Genomic DNA, 22,940 nt, shown 5'->3' on the forward strand with positions numbered 1-22,940 from the left:
GTACCTTGTCACCCAATTCGCATATTATCGGTATCTCCAATGTCGTTGAGAACGGATCCGTACCACGCTGTCAGCGTATCATCAATATCAAACATCTCGTTGTCAAAAATGGTCGTCATTTGGTTCAAATAACTTTCCAGGCCCTCTGATCCCATCGAAATCATGCCGATTTCGGTATTAGGGACAAAATGGCTATCTTCCCGAGCCCCGGTCATGTCCGGCGCATTGGTGTATATTGAAAGGTCGGGCGCCTGAGCAAATTGAATGCTCTGTCTTGATTCATCAAACCCAGACGCGTAATTGTATACTTTCTCTTTGAGGGAGTGGAATATCCTTTCGAATTTCGAGAGAGAAGGATCGTGAAGATTTGAAATTCCCTTGCGAAGTAAGTCAAGGCATATTTCAGCATCTTCAGGTCGCAGAGTTGGTCTGGGGGTTGGAGCGACCTTTTGCATATGCCTAGTCATTTAGTATCCTGCTCCGATATTGATATTTAAATAAGAGAGCCTCTATTAACTTACCAGTCACTATATAGACGAACAAGACCTGCCATGAGAATATCATGGAATTGGCGATAGCACCGACAGATATAATCTATCCCAGACTCATTTAGTATCGCTGCCCATTGTTTCAGAGCACTAGATGATGCGTGAGAGCAGATGGCAACCATGTTTTGCGAGGGAACCATGAAAGCCGGCGAAGGACGGTTTAAATGCATCAACATTATGCAGTATTCAATCCTCATCAATTTAGATTCTCGTGATGAACCAATTTCTGCAGCATCAAGTTGGTTTTTCCAGTTGTCCAATTGCCGGTGCAAATCGTCTGAAATAGAGCAGAGTTCTTGGAATGTGAGAGATGAACATCGCCCATCCCGATCTCGGGCGATATAGATTGACTCCAAAATTCGACCGGCGATTCTCCGAAGTTCAATCATATGGACAAAGAGCCAAACAGATTTGGCATGGAACAAAGTGGCAGTCTTCGCCGCTTGCTCGGTAAGCTGGTCAAGACTAGTGAACGAAGGGATTGGGGTATCGATTGCCTGGTCGCGCACAGATAAGACTCTCCCCGTGTTCAGAGCTATGGATCTGCTAGCAGTATTAAATTCGATTGTCCTTGTCCTTTTGTTATTCAAGGGCAATGGCTGGATACAAACCTCTCCAGACTATATACAGTCCACCATGTACGAGACCTAATCTCAATTTCTTCGGGGCCAAAGCGCCAGGATGGATTATGTCGATGAAGACCCAACTCGAGGGCAATGGACATCGCATATCTTGTGAGGTGCCAAAGATCATTGCTATGGTTGCAAGAGGGTGAATTCAACATCCAAATTGTCATCAGTAAGACAGCCTGAAGTCCTGGGAGGTCGCGGGGATGCTCCCGGAATCGGTTGAAGAAATGAAGTGCAGTTTGAAAATAATCCCGCGGAGTATTATAATCCAGCATTGAAGTATAAGCATCGTCAACACGAGCTTCGTCCGAGGCCAATGCAAGGACTATAAAGAACTTGAATCGCTCCAAATCTGTGCATGCTTGTGGGTCTTGATAAAGCCTTTGAAAACAAGACCGGGTCTGCCGTAGATCCAAGAAAGGCCACCACAGATGAACCCGTGCGATGTAAGTAGAGAGTAAATACCCAGAAATTGCCCTTGATGGGATTGAAGCCGTACATGTCGGCAGGTTTTCATTCTCTGGATTTTGTTGGTTGTCCGAAGAATTGGTCATTCCAACTTGTTTGAAAAATATTCGCGCAAAGGTTGAACCGGCAGCGGCTCCCACTAGGAATCCCGGTTAGCTACACAGATCAAGGTGTATCTTGAGACGACTCGAGCATTTGACGAACCATATTTGGAGTGAGAATACCGATCAGAAAATCCAATAGCCAGAACGCCTACTTCCTCGGCTTCTTTGCTCACGTCCGCTGGAACTGATTCTCCTACAGTTGGCTGTCGATTGGAGTACGATCCAAGCGTAGGACCATTGAGGGATGATCCATGAGCCGATCCATGTGTACAGGCTGCAAGTTTTTCCTCAAGCTCTTTCACTTTTGAATGAAGACTCTCCACAAGTGCATATGGATAGGCAACGTATTCAGTGATGTTGCAGACCTCCCCCTGTCTTTCGCATGCGGAACATTGGGGCACCTTTAGATCACACTATCTACATATTCAGCAGCATGCAAATGAATCGAACTTGGGGGAAATCACCTTCACTTTTCTGGAACGGCATCTGCTACAGGACTTGACCACTGATGGCGGATATTGGTCCATTACCCCGATGGAAGTCATAGATAAAGCGCACCGTCGCACTACCTGGCCATTCAGTATGTGGCTATAAATGCAGAGAGTCGACTAAGAGCCAACAAGGGGAAGCGGACTGCACGAAGCCGGAACATGAGTGTCGTAGTCGATGCGTAGAGCGTTAAGTGATGGCGATATGCGCACCGCCCCGACGCCGACGCCGGCGGAGCCAGCCGCAGGCGCAAATACCGGAGACACACTGTATGAACCGGCAACCAGGGCCCTGTCAACATAACTATTAATATAGAATTTAACTGATATTGATCGCTGTTGCTATGTAGAATTTTGTATAGATAAGTATTACCATACTATACCTATGCCTTGGATTGAAGGATATTCCAATTCCTCAATTTAGGCAAGAATCTACCTCAAGTATGTATCAATCAGAGACGGAATCAACTACCCAAAAGAAAATATGAGATATCTTGGCCTACATAAGCATAAACTCAAATGTGATTCTCACAGCCCATATAACAAACAATCTAGACCTCCGAAAAAAACCCCATTCCAAGGCCGAGCTAGATTCACAGAAACACCACCAGTAACAGAGCCGCCCATTCCCAATCCGGTATACGATGCATCAGCAGAGAGAGGTACCTACTACCACCTCGTACGTGTCGGACTAGGAAATTCGAAAGACGAATATGATTCGATAAGAAAACAACAACACATGCGGTCAAGGAGCAGGACAATAAGAAGTTAAGGAAAAAGAAGAAGAAAAGAGAAAAAAGATAACCAGTTTCCCTTCTCCGTTCCCAGGGTGCCGAAAGGGAAAAAAATAAAAACTTTCCAGTCCAGATGGTTAGAAACAGAGAGAGAAGTCGAGAACCAACGAAGAAATAAGCATTTGAACTCCGCTCCGGAAGTACAGAAGGTCGCACGGGCCAGGAAATGATGTGACTGTTGTGTTTTTATCGCATGTCGCACTGGGAGAGAGAGCCCGGGGGTCTGGGAGGAGTTGAAGAATGTGACTGTGATATTATCGGTGGAGTTGAAGAGGAATATCGGACTTCCCTGGGTGCGGATGAGGGGTTCCTCGGTCGTTCATCGTTTTCGTGGATCCGGGGGAGGGACTCGCGGGGGGTTGTAGGGAGGGTGTCATGAGGGCGCTGTTAAAGAGATTTTGTGAAAGGCTTATCTCCGCCCGAACCTGCTGCACATGGGGAAGCTCGTATTGATTCTTTTATTTCTTCTTTTGCTTTCGCGGAGGAGTGACGGGACCGCCGGCGCTCATGCCACCGTAAACGTACTTTTGCTTTTTCTCGGCTGGTTTCAAGATCTATCGGAAGAAGAAAAAAAAGGTTAGGAATTGAAAAAAAGACATATCGGAGGATGAAAATTCCATAACTCACCTGGAAGGAGCAGAGCAGACTCTCGTCCACGCTCATCATTGCACCGGCATTATCGAATTCACCACAGTAGTTAGGCGCACTGAATAGTGTAACCAACTGGCGCTTGGAGAAGAATTCGTATCCATCCTCAACAACTTGGTGTGCACGGCAGATCAGATCCATATCGTGTTTTTGAAGGAAGCGCGAGACCACATCGGGGCCGAATGTGAATGAAACACCTCGGTCGTTTTCGCTCCAGCCGGTGATATCCTTATCGGGGTCGGACCACAGGAGATCGCACAGGAGACCGCAGTCGGGAATCTATTTCAGTTAGCGATGTTGGCTTTCAGCCGAACGAACCCAGTGCCACGCTGCCACTTTTCTTTTCGCCAATAGAACCACATTTACCAGGGAGGGGTGAAATCGGAGAAGGGGAAAAACTTACATCCGTGGGGCGCATGACACGGCGGATTTGCTCCATCGAGTTGAGATCAGGGCTCAGGCCACCGTGCATGGTGAAGATCTTCTCATCAATGATGGCGGCAATGGGGAGACAGTTGAAGCAGTCGGTGAAAGTCTTCCAGAGCTTGATGTTGTATCGGCGCTTGCACTCATCGTAGAAACCGTAGATACGGTTGATCGAGGCACACTCGTGGTTTCCACGCAGAATGAAGAAGTTCTCGGGGTACTTGATCTTGTATGCAAGGAGGAGGCAGATGGTCTCGAGAGACTGCTTGCCACGGTCGACGTAGTCACCGAGGAAGAGGTAGTTAGCCTCCGGGGGAAACCGCCGTATTCGAAGAGACGCAGGAGGTCATAGTATTGGCCGTGGATATCACCGCAAATCTAGCAAGACACGCATGTTAGACGGAGGCCTATTCCAACTCGAAAACCCCTTCAGATACAAAAAGAAATTTCTCACCTTGATGGGCGCTTCCAGTTCGAGAAGAATGGGCTGAGAGATGAAGATCTCACGAGCCTTGGTGCAGAGGAAACGGATCTCTGACTCGAGCAGCTGAACCTGCTTTCCAGGGCGGCTACCCCTCACCTCCAAGAGCCGGTCGATGATCGAGTCCAGATCCACTTCCTGATCGGCCATAGCGAATAATGTCTAACGAAAACACGAAAGAGGAAAAAAGATGGGTGAAGGAAAAGAAAAGCGAAAGGTGGAAGAGAGACTTCCGGAGCGATCGGGTGAGAATAACAGAGGTTTGATGACGCGGCGACTATGTCCTGTTACTGTCGGAAAAACAAGTTAATAAAGCGTTCCAGATTGAGATGAAGTCCAGTCCGCATTGCAAGCCCCAAGTTGAGGTGAAATTGAAGAACGCGCTTGAATTTTTTTTTCCGTTGATTTTTCTTCCCCCTTTGGGCGGTCGGGTTGTGTTGGGAGCAGCGGAGGGAAAAAGGAATAGGGATGCCTACCAAACAGAAGATTTCAAGACCAAACAGATCTAAATTAGGGCCTAACGGCCACGGGAAAGAAAGGGAAAAAAACAGTTCTGGCAGAGATGCCAGACGGGTGTTGGACGGTGGTGCCTATCCGAGTTGTTGTGTACGCGCACGGTGTAAAGAGAAACGAATGGGCTCGTAGACGCCTCACAAGATAAACGAGGCTGAGCGAAAGAGCAATGAACTCTTAGCGAATTCGGCTTGATGAAGAAAGCCGAAGAGTGGATGAAGTCGAGATGTATGGAGAGATATCGGAAGGGAAATTTCAATCAAGGGAGAAAATTTTCTCGGTACGATAGTCAGACCAGTTTGAATCTCAAAAACATCAACTTAAAACGTGAATGTGGAGATGGAGATGGGGTTGAAGGTTGAAGAAAAGAGAATCTTTTATGAAGAAGAAAGCGGGAAGTTCCTATTTTGTGTTTGCGCGTGTTTGATCTTCCCCAAGGAGAGAGAGAGAGGAGGGGGGTTATGTTATATATAGAGCGCTTATAAAAGAACCTATTCCCCCTCCCCTTTCTACTTTGCATTTATTCTATTACTCTATTATTCTATTCTATTTATCCCTTTCTATCTCTTCTGTGTTACAGGCGCTTTGATACAAAAAAAATCTGCAAAGAGGAGGGGGTTCTAGGTCGAGACTGCCAACGCCCTCGACGCCAAACGGGGTCCAAGCACGAAAGAAGAGGCTGATCTACTAAAATAGTGCATTTAGATTGTGCATCTAGACTAAGATCCATACTATAATACCATTCTATATTCCTTTTGTATCTATAACCTACGAATAAAATCCATACTATTGGATCTTTCGGCTCTACGGAACGGATATCTAGATGCCTAATAGAGACGTAGAACCGGAGAAAAAGTAGAAATATAGGAAACTCTCCAAAATAATTGGCATTCTTCACAAATGAGCTCGGGGCTCTAGTCTTATACAATGCTGCTTGTCCAGAAGTCATGCAGCATTATACAGAAAACGAATTGAAAACAGGACAAAACTAAGAAGTAACAAGAGGGGAATTAAACAAGTCAAAAGATCCATCCAACGCCAACATGCCCGAAAATTCAGAATCATACAGTACAACGCTAGAACCGAAAACAAAATGTCTTTCACTGTGCCTTCCGTGGATCAAGCCGACTCCCAAAAACCAGGGGTCATCGCAGGATTCGTTTTGGAAAAGAAAAGGAAATGGAGGCACGGAACGGTGAAAAGAAAAACGCAAAAAAGACGGCCGTAAATAGTTCATACATCCAACCCACCATGTCTCATAAGTCATCCAACGCCGAAAACAATGCATAGAATGATCAGCTGCTGGTGCTGGGGATATGTTGTTCAAATGAGTCCCGAGGGACTGCACGAGGGGAGTCGGGTCCTCGTAAATAAGGAGAAAAGAGATGACAGAACCCGCTGAAGCAGGTAAACGTCGCATCCACGGAGAGAACTCCGGGAGTGATGAGATAGAAACGTGAGAGCCAGACGGAGTTCCGGCAGGAGATGTCATGGGCCGAGAACTGTAAATAATAAGAAGGGTATTTTATCCGCTAAGCGCATGTCCGCTCAGGATCGCTTGGGTATTCGAGCGGGTGAGTGTGGGTGGGGAAATATGAGGAGAATGGTCCAAGCCCGCACCAGAGCTGTGAGCGAAGTCTTTATGGGAGTTATTCCAGTCATTCTCGCCGAGAACAGTTAGCCAGTTATGGCCCACGTCCTGGCGAAGAACTTCCAGCTGCTGGCGACAGAACTCTTCATCCATCGTCCTATCCTTGCCCTGCAAAGCCTGTACAAGAGGGGGGCTCGAATGCACAGGTTTTTCGGGGCTTTGGATGCTTGACGATCCAGAATGCGCAGCGCTTTCCAGCCTCCACGGCTGGTCAACGGGGACAACAATCGGACGGTCAACTGGCGGTTGGAGTTGCTGAACGGGAAGAGCTGGAAGAGCGGTGCTGCCTGCATTACCCAGACCATCGGTGGTAAATGGATTATCCACCGAGATATCGACTATCCTGCGTCGTTGGAGCTTTTTGCGGCGGTTGGTTCCCCCTTCAATTTCCTTTAGATTTGTACCATTAATGTGCAAATCTCCCTCGTCTTCTTGAGGCTTGAAGATTGCAAGATCGTGGGGCACTTTCGAGATGGTAGACTTCTGCACAACAGTTGAGTCATCTGCTGGGCTGGAGCGTACAACCGGTGCAGCTTGAGGTTCTGCAACTCGCTCAACAAGTTGTTTCCTCTCAGTATACCCCGGACCTCTACCGTCAATTATGATGTCCTCAGAATAACCAGGCGTCCGGCGGAAAAGGTTCATGATCACAACTCGATATCCAGAGTGGGTCTTGACGAATGGATTGCCAGATACCCAGATCTCCCGTATTTCAGGGAGACTGGTCAGCCGAGCAATCTCCGTCGGGTCCGTGAGGTTGTTGTCACGAAGATCCAATCTTTCCAAAGAGAGCAACCGCTCAATGCCTGCAAGCGAACGAAGGCGATTTCCGCGGAGGGTGAGAACGGTGATGGCGGGAAGGGGATTCCGAGTGAGGGAGTGAAGAGACTCAATCATGCAATGCGACAAATTGAGGGCTCTCAATGCCACCAGTGACGCTACGCCGTCAGGAATCTCCGTCAAGAGGTTAGAGGACAGGTCAAGGGAGTTGAGACTGTTGGCTACAGGGGCGAGACTAGCAGCAGAGACGGATGTCAGGGAATTTTCAGGGAGACCCAGGTGTCGCAGGAATCGCCATTTTGAAGGCGAGAGGACGTCTGCGAGTAGGTTTGTAGAGCTTCCATTTCGATGGCCAGTAGAAGTCTCGCTTGATTCAGAGCTTGCGGAACCTGTGCGACGAATTTGCCGAGACTGACCACGACGGTGACTGTGCTTCGTGTTCGGTCGAGTCGGAGAGACACTCCCGGCCCTGGCACGAATCTTGGCGCCTTCTGAGCCGGCTCGGAACATCGGGGAAGATCTGGGACTGGTACTGGTTCCGAATGCTGTGTCCACGATAGGAGATCCAGGGGCTGAGATAGAGTTTGCCTGGTCGGGGGCGTGAACTGGCTGACTGCTGGAGCTGCCCCATCCCAGCGAGGGAGACTGTTGAGACTTGGCAGACCGTCGGCGGCGTTTATCGATGTCGTCCAACACAATTCTCGTTAAAAGATCGGCCGGATCATCCAAGTGGGCTCTCTTGATGGTCAACGTGCGTAGTTGCTCAGACAATCTATCCCAGCCATAGAAAGAACGGTAATCTAGATCAATAATCTCTAAAGCGCTCAGATTCTTAAAGGAGTGCAGCGGCACAGCCGTATCGAAAGGAAATTCTTCATATCCAGAGATCAGGGGAGCACGGTGGTCTGGGGCAAGACGAAGACACGGGATCTTCGTAAAGGCGGAGTACAAGTACTTCAGGTCCCCTTCCAAGGCGGCCTTGGCTTTGTCCGATTTGGTTGGGGTATCCTTGGATCCAAGGCGGAAAGATGACCAGAGGTCGGTCATACCAGACATCACACTACGAACACTGGACACCGAATGGATGGAAGCCCGATCGCCCCGGGACTGTTGGGGCTTGTTCAGGAATGAAACATAGGATTGCGAAACTTCGGTGTGAATATTCTCCAACCTGATGTTCATAGGGCCCACGGCAATGGTCAATTCCTCAAAACGGGAGAGAAGGTAGAAAAGGTGATGGGGAGTCAATGTCAGTTTGGCGGTTTTGGCGTTCTGCGACATGAATTTCAATGCCGCGGATGAGAAGGCCGCAGCCAGGGTTGAGGAGGTCGAGGCGAAAGAGCTACCAGGGGTCAAAGGAACACTGGGTGATTGTGGAATAGCATTTTTGGTGGGTTGACGACGAAGTTGTAGTGCATTGGCGAGGGCCTTTTCGTGGGTGCGGACATAGCTAGCGACATTCTATGGTAACCATGCGCGTTAGCTGTCTGTAGGACTAAATACCCAGACAATCTCTATCATCTCGATGATCAGGCGACTGCTGCATAGAAACACAAACCTTTATGAAAAGTTGTCCATCCCCGGTGTTGATTTTCTCCATGGCGTCAACGGGGGGTAGAATGGTGATGGACCGGGAGAACTCTGAAGATGGATAGCTCAACAGATGTTACCAGATGTAGTCGACATCTTGCTTGTGCGACCCGAATGAGACCCGAAAAAAAAACGAGCAATCGAGGCTCTAAATGTGAGGGTTAGCAACGTTGTGCTGAAATTGATCAGTCTCATTGGGGATGGGAGATGGGGGATTTCGGGACCCCGGGAGGCGGGGCAAGTGAGAAGGAATAATACCTGGAGAATGAAATATGGAGAGTCAAAAAAAAACGACTCGATCTCCTCTCTGAGACCTCGAAAAGGGAGATAGAGATTGGAGAGGAATGACAAAAGGTGAAGAGGGAAAAGGTGGTGGCACGGGGTAACCAATTATTTAGCTAAATAATACAGGCTTATCCTGATAACACAATACACAGCCCATATACGCCGTAATACACGTTTACCAGCAATTTTATTTCCGATTTCCGATTTTACTTTTTATCAGCTGAGATATTTCAAAATGATAGTCGTCTGATAGACGTACTGATTGGATTTTATTTCTCCTGATATGTTTTTTTTATTCCCATTACCTCGTGAATGCAATTGTCCGATTCTGGTTTCTCTACATATACGCTGTCCTCTTTCTAAAAAAATTTGACCTATCCAAGTAATCTATAAGACACAGACTACTCCGTACTCCGTGCTCCGTACTCCGTACTTAGTCTAATACCGTATAACCATCACTAATATAAATAAATATTTGCTGCTAATGCTGCAGCTACTATACCCGGGTGGGAAGTGGCGAGCCTATGGGGACAGCGCCTAGTATTTTAGTTCGCCGAATTCGCTCCCGCGTCTATCAAAACGATTAGTACCCTGGTAAACCCCCTATTACCCTATAGAGATCAGGAAATTTTTTTCGACGGTTAGCGAAGATTCCTATGTGATGGCTTAATACCTCTTGCATAAGACTACCATAGAATTCGCACGTAGCGTCAATATTATGAGCCGATCGTGGAGCAAGGAACTCAGACCATATGCTATCGGTGGGTCCTGTACTCCGTACCGAGGGGCTCTCTCTGATCGACGTAAAAAAAATTTAACATCTTCCCATTCATGCAGTTGAAAGTTGAAATCCACCCCTCCTGGAAACTGTTGAAACTTGTCGTGAATCCTATCTTGGTGGCGGCGTGCTGATCAATCTCCGACGCAGCCACACGCAGGCAACCTCAGTCCACGATGCAGACCGGGTGGGAATGCCGAGAGCTGGCCTAGTTGCCCTGTGCTCTTTTGGCCCGCTTTTCTACTTTTTTTATCGGGTCAAGTACTCCATACGGAGTGTCATCTATGTATTTATTTATTTTTTAACCTCTCTGGCTCTTCAACGCAAACCCCGAGAGTACGACTCATACGCCGTGCCCTTACCGAATATGTCGTTGGTCATCTGTAGGCGCTGAAGGGGGTGCAGGCGATCAAATCAGGGTTCAGGTGGAAGCGAATGATTGCACGAGGCACACGATTGGCGGGGGCGCACATGCATGGGAGGATATCTGCATGCTCGCAGGATGCCTCCCTCCTCAAACGGGAAATAGCGGATGCAGTCATTCAGAAATTCCGCGAGAATGAGCATAAACAGAGGACCTGGTTGGCGCTATACCTTGATGAATCCCCGTAAAAGAACGAATCAGCGACATTCAACTAGAATTCGCCATTACGCTATCTAAGATCGTCGGAGTCCGTCAGCTCGCACTGACATCTGACATTCCTTTGAGGAGTGGAGACAGGAATCGAAAATGTGTTTTCTTTTACTCTAAATATATACATATACTCCGTATATGAACTCCAGAAAGTCTTCTGATGACATCAACAACTTACGAGACGTTAGTGTCATAAAGTTGAAGTAGAGGTGGTTTCATCCCATCCATGGTTCTACTCGAATTCGTCCCGATATCAGCCACACCGCTTCTACGGAAAACGTTGGAACGGATAAGGGCGGCTGTCCCATGGTTCCAACGTCACCCCTTCATCTCTCTTTAATTCCTCGATTTTATCTCTAGATGGGGGGGCTGTGTTAACCGTTGACATCCCCCTCCCCCCTTAGAATACGTAGTATTGTTGTATTTGCGACATGAATTTATTATATTGCGAATGTTTCATATTTGAAGCATCAAGGACAAACTCACTTCTAAACTTTGTACACGGGTATAATTTCCCATTTATTCTTTTTTTTATCCCTGCAACAGATCCTAGAGCGCGGGGTATAATTGTAGTTAGATCAAAATATTGAGAGCTAACATTCCAGGACATTTATGTAAATGCGCCGCAAACGCTCGGTTCAACTTCAGATCCCAGCCTTGCTGCATACGACACTGCACTTTCCATGCGAGGAGTCTACAGCATCCCTGCCGTTATTGAAGTGTGTGCTATGAATCGCATATGTACTCCGTATGTACCATATGGACACCCCCCTGTTTTTTTTTTCCAGAACTCCGTACTTCGTATAGCAAAATGAGACGCCAATCTTTTTGGCTGATCAGGGCTGAATACCCCCTCAAAAACCCCAGGTATGTTCAACACATGGAAATTAGACCTTTTGACATAACTAAGGGGGAGGGGGTACACGATATGATATCAACTAGATCTACATTGCCTCTCTGTACTACAATGTTGTATGTACATATCCAGTACTCCGTACCATAGACAACTTAAAACAAAGGCCAAGTTGATCCCAAGTAGGAAACGCTTTCGGGCGTTGCCCGGCCTCGGAGATCCGAGGACATTTTCCCCACCCTTGGACGATCCCCGCCAAGTACGCGGTGCGATATGGGACATACATGGGCGTTGAGCCTGCTCATTGGCTGAGACGCGACACGGGTCATTTCCAGACGCATTCTCTTGCCAAGACTGAATGTGGCTCGCTCAGCTTTTTTATTATTTTGCTTTTGCCGCTCATGTTCGGGGAGTACTAGGGGTTAACTTCGTAAGCGGGGAAAAGCTTTCTCACTTGCTCTAACAACGCCACAATACTTCGCGAGGGAAGATCCATGATCTGCATAGGGCCAAAATAGGGAACGACGATTCGAGTTAGGATTGAAGATAGCGAAAATGCCAAGGCGTTCTTAACTTCAAAGAGCGGGGCATTAGAGAAGATGGTAACCTTGACGTGAGTCGCACTTAAAATTCAGCGCTCCCGGCACGTTCAGGGATGTCATAAAAGGCTAAAGCAACACAATAAACTGAGCGGCTACCGCGCAACAAGGGACAATAAATACTTACTGCTATATATCGCGACAGGCCAAGCCGAAGGTTGTATCGAAAACGATGCTTAAAAACATGTTAGTATAAGCGAGTGTAGAATCGCAAAGTAGTGATGGAAAGCGATGGCTTATAAAGTGTTTGCTTTTTCGAATCTGCATTGAAGACTTTAGCAGGCTGATCAACGTGATCAGCATTGGCGACGAACACGAGCAAAAGAAAAAACCGCCCGGAATATCCTCTCCTAAACGAGTCTAATTATGGACGAATCCTGCAGCCCGTGACGACGCTAAGGATATTTAGTCGCTGCAAATCATCCTCAATATGTGACGAAGGGCCCGTTTTTAACATCAGGTGACCGAAATGACGTTTCCCCGTCGTATAATATAAAAAAAGGTAGCTGATATTTCTGATCTATTACTTCGTAGTTTATGTGAGATACTGTGAGCACAAAGCACTTCCTCGTCCTTGATGCATGTGGTTACAGTAATTGACCCCCGCTGCCAGCCCATGGTATGCTTTCCTGGGCCTCCAATTCGGCTGCGACAAACAAACTCTCCCGAGACGTCTACCAATCACGGAAGGACACTGAGATCTTCCTCGACATTCGCGCCGCCGAGCATGTAGCGGTGAGCTATGGTATGATTCTTTGAGCCGGGATAAAAGAAATCTGGCATTTAGCCTTGAGAGGCGAGCGCGATGACCCCGCTAATTGAGCATTGAGCCATTGAATGGCAGATTGCATGAAGGAATGCCGATTACCCCCAGATGGCGTGCATGGAGGGGTACATTCCAAGAATTTTTCAATGCCATCGCACGGGCGGCGGCATTGTCGTACTCAAATGCCGCAGGATCTCAAGGTGGGATGATGCCTCCCATAGTTTCTCAAAGTTAATTAATTCACTCTCGATACAAAGAATGTTAAGCGAGGTTGAAAATTGCGTGACTATGACAAATTCAATCCTAGGTAGATTGCTTCTGATAGATCTACACAATTCCCTCGTTTTTGAGAACAACAATGTTCTGAATGGGAATCAATTGCTGTTTAGCTACCGAGGCATCCATGGTTCGGTATGTTTTTTTTGGATTTCTTATCTGGCGGGGCAAGATCTGGATGACTCAGCTCATATAAAACTAGACTAGCTGTTTTCGGAAATACACTAGCCGCAATGTGGGGATAAGCTACACGTGACGCCAACGTCATGATCCGTACAACGTAGCTTCCCCAACCGGATTTCCAGGTACCTCTGTGACTTTCAACATCTTTGTTGGTGTATTCAGAATGTGTTGAACATGACCACTGAGAAGAAACCCGCATTGTACGACCCTAACGATCCGGCCTGTCTCCCTGACTACGACCGCGACTTCATTCAGCCAGATGAACTCGACCGATTCGAGAGGGCGCTGAATGCCCCAGAAGCTTCCCCATTGACAGCCATCAACGACTGGCGCCCAATCAATCAAAGGGTCCGCAAGAGTCGGGGCCGTCGGAAAGCACCAAAGCGAAGCAAGGATGAAACGAGGGAAGGCGTGCTATATACTGTTTTGAAATGGCCCTTCCTCTTCATTGTGTTCGCATGGCTCACAGTACTGAGCTTTGGCTATGTTTTGGTGCGCGTCTATATATTACTATATGAGCAGTGGGTGACATGGCGGGGAAAGAGAGAAAGGCTACGCCGAGAGCTATCCGCACAGAAAAACTACCCCGACTGGCTGAAAGCGGCTCAGGCGCTGGACGTCCATCTCGGAACCGAAAATTGGAAGAAGACAGACGAGTACGCGTACTATGACCACCTCACTGTCAACAAGGTGGTTTCGCAGCTGAAGCAGCTGAGGAAGGATGCGGAATGGGAAATGGAAAATGGTTGGGTTGGCTCCAGCGAGGTACCTGTCATTGAAGATCTCCGAGCACTTTTGGAGGCTTGCGTCAAGAACAACTTTGCCGGCGTGGAAAATCCTCGAATATACAGCGAGACCTATTCGGGAACCAAAGAGCTGGTTCAGGAATACATCGACGAGGTGCATGCATGCATACAGATTGTTTTGGACAGTAAGCAGATTGACAAGGATGAGAAGTATCAGCTTTTCAAGCATCTCGATACGAACTTTGGACGCACCGCTCTTTGTCTTTCGGGTGGCGCTACATTTGCTTACTACCACTTCGGGGTTGTAAGAGCGCTGCTTGATAATGATGTCCTCCCAGAAATCATAACAGGCACGTCAGGTGGAGCACTAGTGGCAGGACTAGTCGCGACTCGAACAGATGATGAGCTGAAACAGCTGCTCGTTCCAGCTTTAGCGCACCGGATTCGTGCATGTCACGAAGGGCTGGCAACTTGGATTCATCGCTGGTGGCGAACTGGTGCTCGGTTCGATACCCTAGACTGGGCTCGGCAGTGCGCCTGGTTTTGCAGGGGCTCAACGACCTTTCGCGAAGCTTACGAACGGACCGGGCGCATTTTGAATGTCACCTGCGTGCCCTCGGATCCTCACTCACCGACTATCCTGGCCAATTATCTAACATGCCCTGATTGCGTCATATGGAGTGCTGTGCTTGCTTCAGCGGCTGTTCCAGGCATTCTAAACCCCGTTGTATTAATGACTAAAAAGCGTGATGGAACTCTGGCGCCTTATTCGTTTGGGCACAAATGGAAAGATGGTAGCCTGCGGACCGACATACCTATCAAAGCGTTAAACCTACATTTCAACGTGAACTTTACGATCGTATCTCAGGTAAGATTAATTTCGACAATTTTACCCTTTTGCCACTAACACTACTTCAGGTTAACCCCCACATCAACCTCTTCTTCTTCAGTTCTAGAGGGACGGTAGGGCGACCAGTCACACACCGCAAGGGCCGTGGTTGGCGCGGCGGCTTCCTCGGCACTGCAATCGAGCAGTACATCAAATTAGACCTCAACAAGTGGCTTCGAGTTCTTCGGCATTTAGAGCTTTTACCACGACCTATGGGTCAAGACTGGAGCGAGATCTGGTTGCAAAAGTTCAGTGGAACTGTGACTATTTGGCCCAAAACTATTCCTTCCGATTTCATCCATATTCTTTCAGATCCTCCTCCTGAAAGGCTCGCCCGCATGATACATGTCGGCCAACAAAGCGCTTTCTCCAAGATTCAATTTATCCAAAACCGGCTTAAGGTCGAGAATGCGATCATGAAAGGACTGCAAGAATCCAGAACGGGTGGACGCGCGCTCTCCCCGATCCTCTCTCGTCGACTCCGCAGTCGAGAAAATGAACATCCAGACTCCATGGTTGAGCGTTTAGATGAAAATCTCCCCGAGCGCGATGGGTCTAGCTGGAAAAGCGAGTCCCGTTTCGGTGACTTGTCAGATAGCATATCCCAGTCAACCAACTCATCACGTCCTCAGACCCCAAGTTCCCGACGGGGAAGTGTGGTCGAGGAAATAAGACGCCAGTCTGCCGTTTTCTTTGACGATGCGGATTACTATCGGGACGAAGACGCCATGGTCATCTGATAAAAACACAAGCGGCTCGAGCGGCTCCATCAGAGTTTATGGCTCAGACTAGGACCTTTCTACTTCGGGGCACCTGCAGCCCTATCTCGTCATGCTACTTCCCGCTACTTTGGATATCCAATATCCAGAATGAAAGGCGGCTCTTATCGCGGGCACTTTCGGATAATACACCCGCTGTCCTTGTCCTTGTCTAGTGTCTTTGCTTTTCTGTTTCCCGCTTACCCCTCTTCATCAGCATAGCAAGGTGTCATATGTCTTATTGGTATGCATTTGATCGTTTTTGGCTTCGCCTTTATTTTGCGGTCGTTGCACTTGATCACATACTTCGTTGTTCCTTCTTTATTTTTTTCTTATCAAAATGAGCTATGCGTGTACATAGACAGCTTCACCTGTACGAATACTAAGGTTGGGATGACACATTCTAATCAACTGCCTCAGGGTAAATTTGGCAAATTAATAAATTATCAAAGACCATCATCTGCTACAATTCGGCTTGGCCGAGCGGGGGAGTATCAAAACTGACATCAGCCCCAATGTAGGTAGCTTCAAATGGCTTCCAAGGTTTTCAGCACTAGATATTTAGGAAATTGGTTTTTTAAAATTAAACAAAGCTGTTAATGTATTTATAAACAAATAATGAGTAGCCCCGCGCTAGTAATTCGCAATGACCGTTTTCTTTTTCTAGTTCTCGTCATTTGAAGTAGATCATTTATATATATTAAACCTACATATACCCTCCCATCCCTGTATCAGGACAATACACCGAACACTCCTGCACGGTTATATATATACAACCTAAACCACCTGTAAGATGAATGCGGACGGAATTACAAATGAGGCAATGAACTACCTAGTCAGGTTGAGCTCACAGTCTTGCTTTGAAATATATATTATAGTATCACACACAGCACCGAAGATATACGCAAATATGTAAATATGTGTATTTTGATATTTTCATAAGCTCGTTTAGATAGCCTTCAATTTAGAACAAGTATAATCGAATATAATAATTTTGGGAATTAAATTGTTCATCAATCGCCCGGGGGTAATGCATGCAATGCACCCCCGATGCAATGATCTACATTTTCACTATTGATGTACCTTGACGGTTGATAAACCAACACATCCACTGCATCAGTGGTCTAGTGGTTATGATGCTAGTCTTCCATGATCAGGATTCGTCCTCTTCAAGTTAACTGGCGAGGGGGGTTCGATTCCCTCCTGATGCATTCTTTTTTCTCCCGATAACAAATTTACAAGGGGCGGATCTCTCTCGATCTATCTACCCTTCTCTTTTTGCTTCTTCTTTATTTAATTAATTTATTTTCTGTAATATAAAAGGGCCTAGACAGTAGGAACAGGTTAATAGCTTTGTACATACAGAGTACGTGGAGCTATAGTTAGTTACGTACAATTACAACTTATATAGAGAGAGATAGGTGGATATCGAGCTGTAATCGATATGTACGGAGTAACAGATAGGCGTTCGTCCAATGTAACATTGTTAAATTAGTCTGCACGCCCCGAATTGAGAATTGGGCTGGTTAACGTCATCATACATGGAAATAGATAAGCACTTGTGAAATTTGTTTCGGATATATTAATCGTACGAGAGTTCTAGGCTGGCGGTAGTTTGGTTCGAAGCAATACAGAGTTAGGTTCTATAAACGCGAAGGCCGCATCTAGGTATCTAATTGCATAAGTACCATTATTCTCCTGTGTAACTTTGCTGTTAATGTGCGCTGGTGTTCACTAAATCTCAAATGAAGTTGGTATAATCTGCCGTAGAAGAGGATTGATACTTTTCAAGGTTCTATATATGTAATCTATAGTGCAAAGCATATTAACAGGAACGGAAATTCCATGGAATAAAATAAAAATCCAAGCACAGCAGAAAATCACTCCGTTCGTCGGATGTGGATGCCACCATGCCATCCAACCCACCCCTTCTCAGCTGGCCCACGAAGAAGACAAATGATTAGCGCCGCCCCAATAAACGCCAAATTGACACTGCCCGACAGAATCCAGCCCCCTTGACTGTACAGACGATTTCCAACAGAGGTACCCATAAGCTGACCACAGAACACACCGATCATGTATCCGGTGTTAATCCGATTCCGTGCCTTGGGCGCAACACTGTATATTGAAACGCGATTGGCAATTTGACTCATCTGCAGACCGAAATCCTGCAGCGCAGCCTGGAGAATTGGACCCGCGACAGTAAAAGTGCCCGTATAGGTACCGATGCTGATACCTGTGATCAAGATGCCAAAATTAATGAGGATAGAGAACTGTGGTACGAATTTGTCGATCATGTAGCGTGAGAAAATTGGGCCTAGGAACATAGGCGTAAGACCTGCCAGAGAGAATAGTCCGATTGTTAGGGTTGGGTAGTTGTAGGGATCGCCGGATAGGAGGAATGTGAGTGTTGTCCAGAAACTGGTGAATGTGGCTGAAAGGAAGAATCCCATGAGAGTTGCCTGAACAAGCACTGGGGATTTCCAGTAGTATCCGATGATGGAATATAGGATCTTGAAGTAGGAGATGTTGGTGTTCGTCGATGGGTAGTCCGGCATGAATAGCCAGAGAAGGGCGAAAATGAGGAATTGGAGGGCTAGTGATAGCCAATAGATATTTCGCCAGTGTGAGTATTCGGCAACTATACCAGAGAGAAGGCGGGCGAAGAGTAGGCCTAGGACGAGCCCCGAAGACACGATTGATAGGGCTGTTGCGCGACGAGCTGGGGGGACGAGATCTCCGACGAGAGGGAGCATGACTTGCTGTATAGACAGTAAGATTCATGTTCCGACCAGAGCATTGGATATGATTGCTTGGGATCACTTACTGGAGTAACAGTCGTGACCGAAGATAGATAACTTAGAACAAGGAATACTTCGAATGACTTGGTGATACAGACACCAATCCACAATGTCGCAGTAACAAGCGTTAACAGCAAGACAAAGTGCCTTCTTCGAACTAAGTCCCCAAGAGGACAAAGCAGGATTAATCCCGTCGCATATCCAGCCTGGCTGCAGGTCGGGATCAATGACGCTCGCTCATGCGAGACGTCGAAGAATTGGGCAAGAACATCAAGAATGGGATGTGAATAGTATAGATTGGCAACCTGTACGACTGAATTAGCAGTGACTATGGCATATCTTGATAATTTTCTATACCATACCGTGAAAGTTCCCGAGAATGCGAACAGGATATTCAAAGGCAAACCGAATTTAGCTGGCTTCTCTGTATTCCATCGACATCGCGGCGGTGTCCATGAAACGACATCGATAAAGCGTCTCCAATACTTCCGTTTCCCTATTGAATCTTCTGTTGAGCTTTCAACATTGACATCATGACCTTTTTCGTCTTCACCAAATCCCTGGACCGTGGGGGAATTGGAGTGTGCCGAGGTGATCGGCAATAGTTCTGCAGGACTTTCAACTTGAGAGCTGGAATGGTTTTCCACTCTTTGGGTGTCCTCTATAGTCATTTGATAGGGCTTGAGATCTTAGGTGGGCGTATGCTCCCCTTTTATCCCAATGACTCAATGACATCAACGAAGGCCGAAAGACATGGGCATTAGGGCTAGGGGATTTATGCGAAATAGGGCCGGAACAGCTTGAGGAAAATTATCACGTCGACCTGCAGACTAGGAATATCCGAGCCAGTAATAATCTATGGTCGTAAGGCTTATATATTGCGTGAGATATTGATTAGCAAGAATCTCAATTTCACCTATTTCCGCATGCATTTCCGCACTCCCCCACATTCTTGCGGGCAGATCCGCTATTAATACCTACCCTCACTAAGTTGTATATATAAATGTTTACCCCGCTATTCCTCTATTATTAACTACAACCTTAGATCTTTACCAGAGCCCTAGAACCAATAAGGCCTTTTACCTTGATCACTATTTCGGATCACCACTCTATGGTACTACATTCTTATTTGAAAATCTTCAGGGTCTGATACTTGCTTAACTTAGTATAAAGTAATTCAGCATATAAAAAGTCTTTGGAAATGAAATGAGGATTGCCTGCCTGATGACTAGAATTATTGTAGCAGTCCATAAGACTTCGGGCATTAATTACGCAAGTGCGATAACCACAGTAAATAGAATAGACAAGGAGGAATCCTTCCAAGGGCTGCTTGCACGTTTCAAACCAATCGAATTTCCGGGGGCCAGCGGTTAGGGTAGATAGAGCATGCATACAATTGAATGCAGTTTTATAATTAGGGGCGCATAACCTAGGGGCCAAAGCCCTAGAACATTGGTGCTGGCGCTAAAGCATCGGCTGTGATCCGAGCATGGCCCTATGAATAGTTAGCGCTGTATTTCCCGATTGGGTAGCGATCATTCACTGATGCCCGAGCTATTCCAAGTGATCAGGTACTTAATAAGGAGATTTCGCCATTGACTTTCCTAAGTGTGAACCATCAGATACTTGTGCTACTTTCTTCAAATTATTCACTCCGACAAAAACCTTACGAGAAATTCTTCGAGTCCTTAATTCTCATCCTTCATCAATTTTCCTCGGTACACCACCGTTTATCTTGCTATCTGCACCGCGCAGCACGGTAGCAGAATGGTCGAGATATCTGAAAGGCCCGAAGACCATAAACAATTGTCTGTGATTGCCATATCTCGTGGGATTAGCAATGAATCAGAGAACCAGTGTGACTTGACAAAGCTGACACGCGATGACTACACTGTCGGATGGATTTGTGCATTGTTTGAAGAGCAGACTGCTGCGACTGCTATGTTAGACCAGGAGCATCCCGATCTACCTATGCCGCCTGATGATCCGAATACGTACACACTTGGGTCTATCGGGGAGCACAACATCGTCATAGCCTGTCTACCAGCAGGAAGAACGGGTAGTACCGCAGCGGCCACTTGCGCGACCCAGATGGCGCGCACCTTTCCATCGATCAAGATCGGCCTGATGGTAGGCATTGGTGGTGGCATCCCTTCTAAAGTCAAACTCGGAGATGTCGTGATCAGCAGCCCTGGGGACGAGTATCCAGGAGTGGTTCAATGGGATTTTGGCAAGGCAGAAGATAGCAGGAAATTCAGGCGTACCGGTGCTTTGAACAGACCCCCAAGCATACTTCTGACAGCTATGAGCAAATTGAGAGCCAGGAACAGGCTCAAGGGAAATAGTCTTCTACCCCAATATCTAGAAGAGATGGGCAAAAGATGGCCAGACCTAGTGCCCGAGTACAGCGAACCGCCTTCTTCAGAGCTACCTGGTGATCAGGACGAAGTGTATATGTCACGATCCATCTTTTCTGCCATATGGGATATGATACTGACGCTTCTGGGCTATCTCTTGGGATGGCAAACCTTAGCACCCGCCGACCGTGGTGGCGAGCTGGTCCGGTTAAATTGGGCCCTAAAGCAACAGGGAGCCCCTGACGTGCATTGCGGTCTGATAGCCTCCGGCAGCCAAGTCATTAAAGATGCCAAACTTCGTGACAGTATCGATAAGAACCTCGGCGGAAAGGTCTTGTGTGTTGAAATGGAGGCAGCAGGGTTGATGAATGATTTCCCCTGCATTGTCATACGGGGGATTTGTAATTATGCTGATAAGAGGAAGGACGACGAATGGCAGCCATACGCTGCAGCTGTAGCTGCGGCATGTGCGAAGGCCCTTCTGGAGTATGTGCAGCCAATTCCCATCGCCAGCAGGCGTTCGTCAGCAGATATCCTAAGCCAAGGTTCGGTTTAAGAATTTGAATATAATATACATATTCTGATAAGGATGTTAGTCAACCGTAATACTAGCAGAACAGAAGCTCAAGTACAAAAAATATGCTCCAAATTTGAAAGAAAAGAAGATCTGCAATTTCTGAACTGGCTTTCACCAACCAATTACGGCCACAAGCAGAAACAATTTTTGAAAATGCAACAACCAGGAACTTTCCAGTGATTCTTACAAGTAAGGTTTTTACAAAAATTGGTGGAATACTTCTAAGCAGACATTATTTCGCTCAGGTATTTCCGGAGTAGGTAAAACAATCATGAACGCAATGGTTGTTGACGACCTTTGCCGAAGCTTTGTCGACCCCGCCGTTGGAATGGCTTATATATATTGCAATTTCAATCGGTAACACGAGCAAGGTATCAACGACCTTGTCACAAGACTGACCATGTAGTTGGTGATTGACCGCCATGGAACAACTCCTCTTTGCGTCGTAGTACGGAACGGCCATACCGAGGAGGTTAAACTGTTACTTACATTGACAAACATTGAGAACCACGCTGAGGATGGATTAGATCAGAATCTGGCCTGGCCTCGGGGTGGGTGTGAAAGTCCGGGTGTGTTGAAATCAACAACCTTGTGCAGCAATGGGCTCAAAAAGTAGGGTTCGAATCAGTGAGAGTGACCTCAGTCTTGGGACCTCTACAGTTTCATCCGAACAAACTACCATATTATGCAATGTGTGCACTCGCTATATTATGTCCCGTAGCTCCTACTACCACTGTGAAGCATGTTGTGAGTTTTTTTTATGTCAGGAATGCTCTGGATTTGGTGTTCAATACCTCGATACCTCCCACGTTTGGGCTTTTCACGATCCATAAAACTTGCCTCTACTCCCACTTTAATTTTTGCTCCAATATCCCTCTTACTTTCACATCTTTTCTGCATATGAAACACTATGTCCAGGGATTCCCTTGAATCACTCCTGACTAGAAAAAACGAAATGAACGAGTGAGGGATAAGATACCTGCTAAAATAGAACAATGCTCTGGAGCTTCGACAGCCTGTTTCAAGCAAATTAGAACTAGCTTTGAGATGTGTGCCAGCAAAACATAACTCTCTTATTGACTGACATTGAAATTTAGTTATCCACTCTCACTTTACAATGTACAAGAATAGGCGATCGCATAAACGACCTCGTCATGTCTATTTTAGGTGTCTTTTAGGTGTATATGAAGGCGCTTTTGAGAACCCGTGGCTTCTTCCACATGTATGTATTCATTCAAAGCTGATTTGAATACAACGGCTTGAAATTAAGTTGATAGTATTGATTTTGAAGTTCTTATTCATATGATACACATTAAAA

The 22,940-nt window shown here is 46.7% G+C and overlaps 6 protein-coding genes across 6 annotated transcripts; 2 read left to right on the forward strand and 4 right to left on the reverse strand.

The window, feature by feature from the left end:
• Positions 1 to 8: 8 nt before the first annotated feature.
• N7487_006849 (fungal specific transcription factor domain-containing protein) lies at positions 9 to 1,272 on the reverse strand (the record flags this gene model as incomplete). Its single annotated transcript, XM_056874596.1, has 3 exons — positions 9 to 459; positions 522 to 1,091; positions 1,160 to 1,272. 3 exons carry the CDS (start codon positions 1,270 to 1,272, stop codon positions 9 to 11), a joined length of 1,134 nt encoding a protein of 377 aa, XP_056732316.1.
• Positions 1,273 to 2,731: 1,459 nt separating this feature from the next.
• Positions 2,732 to 4,777, reverse strand: glcA (type 1 serine/threonine-protein phosphatase catalytic subunit GLC7). Its single transcript, XM_056874597.1, has 4 exons — positions 4,560 to 4,777; positions 4,083 to 4,412; positions 3,659 to 3,958; positions 2,732 to 3,585 (listed from the first exon to the last, which is right to left on the reverse strand). The coding sequence occupies exons 1-4, from the start codon at positions 4,734 to 4,736 to the stop codon at positions 3,490 to 3,492; spliced, it is 903 nt and encodes a 300-aa protein (XP_056732317.1). The 5' UTR covers positions 4,737 to 4,777; the 3' UTR covers positions 2,732 to 3,489.
• Positions 4,778 to 6,624: 1,847 nt separating this feature from the next.
• On the reverse strand, positions 6,625 to 9,130 carry N7487_006851 (leucine-rich repeat domain-containing protein; the record flags this gene model as incomplete). The annotated part of the gene is made up of 2 exons (XM_056874598.1): positions 6,625 to 8,991; positions 9,089 to 9,130. 2 exons carry the CDS (start codon positions 9,128 to 9,130, stop codon positions 6,625 to 6,627), a joined length of 2,409 nt encoding a protein of 802 aa, XP_056732318.1.
• Positions 9,131 to 13,397: 4,267 nt separating this feature from the next.
• N7487_006852 (patatin-like phospholipase domain-containing protein) lies at positions 13,398 to 15,869 on the forward strand (the record flags this gene model as incomplete). Its single annotated transcript, XM_056874599.1, has 3 exons — positions 13,398 to 13,446; positions 13,514 to 15,108; positions 15,159 to 15,869. The coding sequence occupies exons 2-3, from the start codon at positions 13,669 to 13,671 to the stop codon at positions 15,867 to 15,869; spliced, it is 2,151 nt and encodes a 716-aa protein (XP_056732319.1). The 5' UTR covers positions 13,398 to 13,446; positions 13,514 to 13,668.
• Positions 15,870 to 17,767: 1,898 nt separating this feature from the next.
• On the reverse strand, positions 17,768 to 19,359 carry N7487_006853 (MFS transporter; the record flags this gene model as incomplete). Its single annotated transcript, XM_056874600.1, has 3 exons — positions 17,768 to 18,649; positions 18,715 to 18,993; positions 19,051 to 19,359. 3 exons carry the CDS (start codon positions 19,357 to 19,359, stop codon positions 17,768 to 17,770), a joined length of 1,470 nt encoding a protein of 489 aa, XP_056732320.1.
• Positions 19,360 to 20,455: 1,096 nt separating this feature from the next.
• Positions 20,456 to 21,601, forward strand: N7487_006854 (5'-methylthioadenosine/S-adenosylhomocysteine nucleosidase family protein; the record flags this gene model as incomplete). Its single annotated transcript, XM_056874601.1, has 1 exon — positions 20,456 to 21,601. One exon carries the CDS (start codon positions 20,456 to 20,458, stop codon positions 21,599 to 21,601), a length of 1,146 nt encoding a protein of 381 aa, XP_056732321.1.
• Between the last annotated feature and the right edge of the window lie 1,339 nt (positions 21,602 to 22,940).

Source organism: Penicillium crustosum, assembly GCF_028827405.1.
Source record: "Penicillium crustosum strain IBT 35664 chromosome Unknown utg000002l_segment0_segment0, whole genome shotgun sequence".
NCBI lineage: Eukaryota > Fungi > Ascomycota > Eurotiomycetes > Eurotiales > Aspergillaceae > Penicillium > Penicillium crustosum.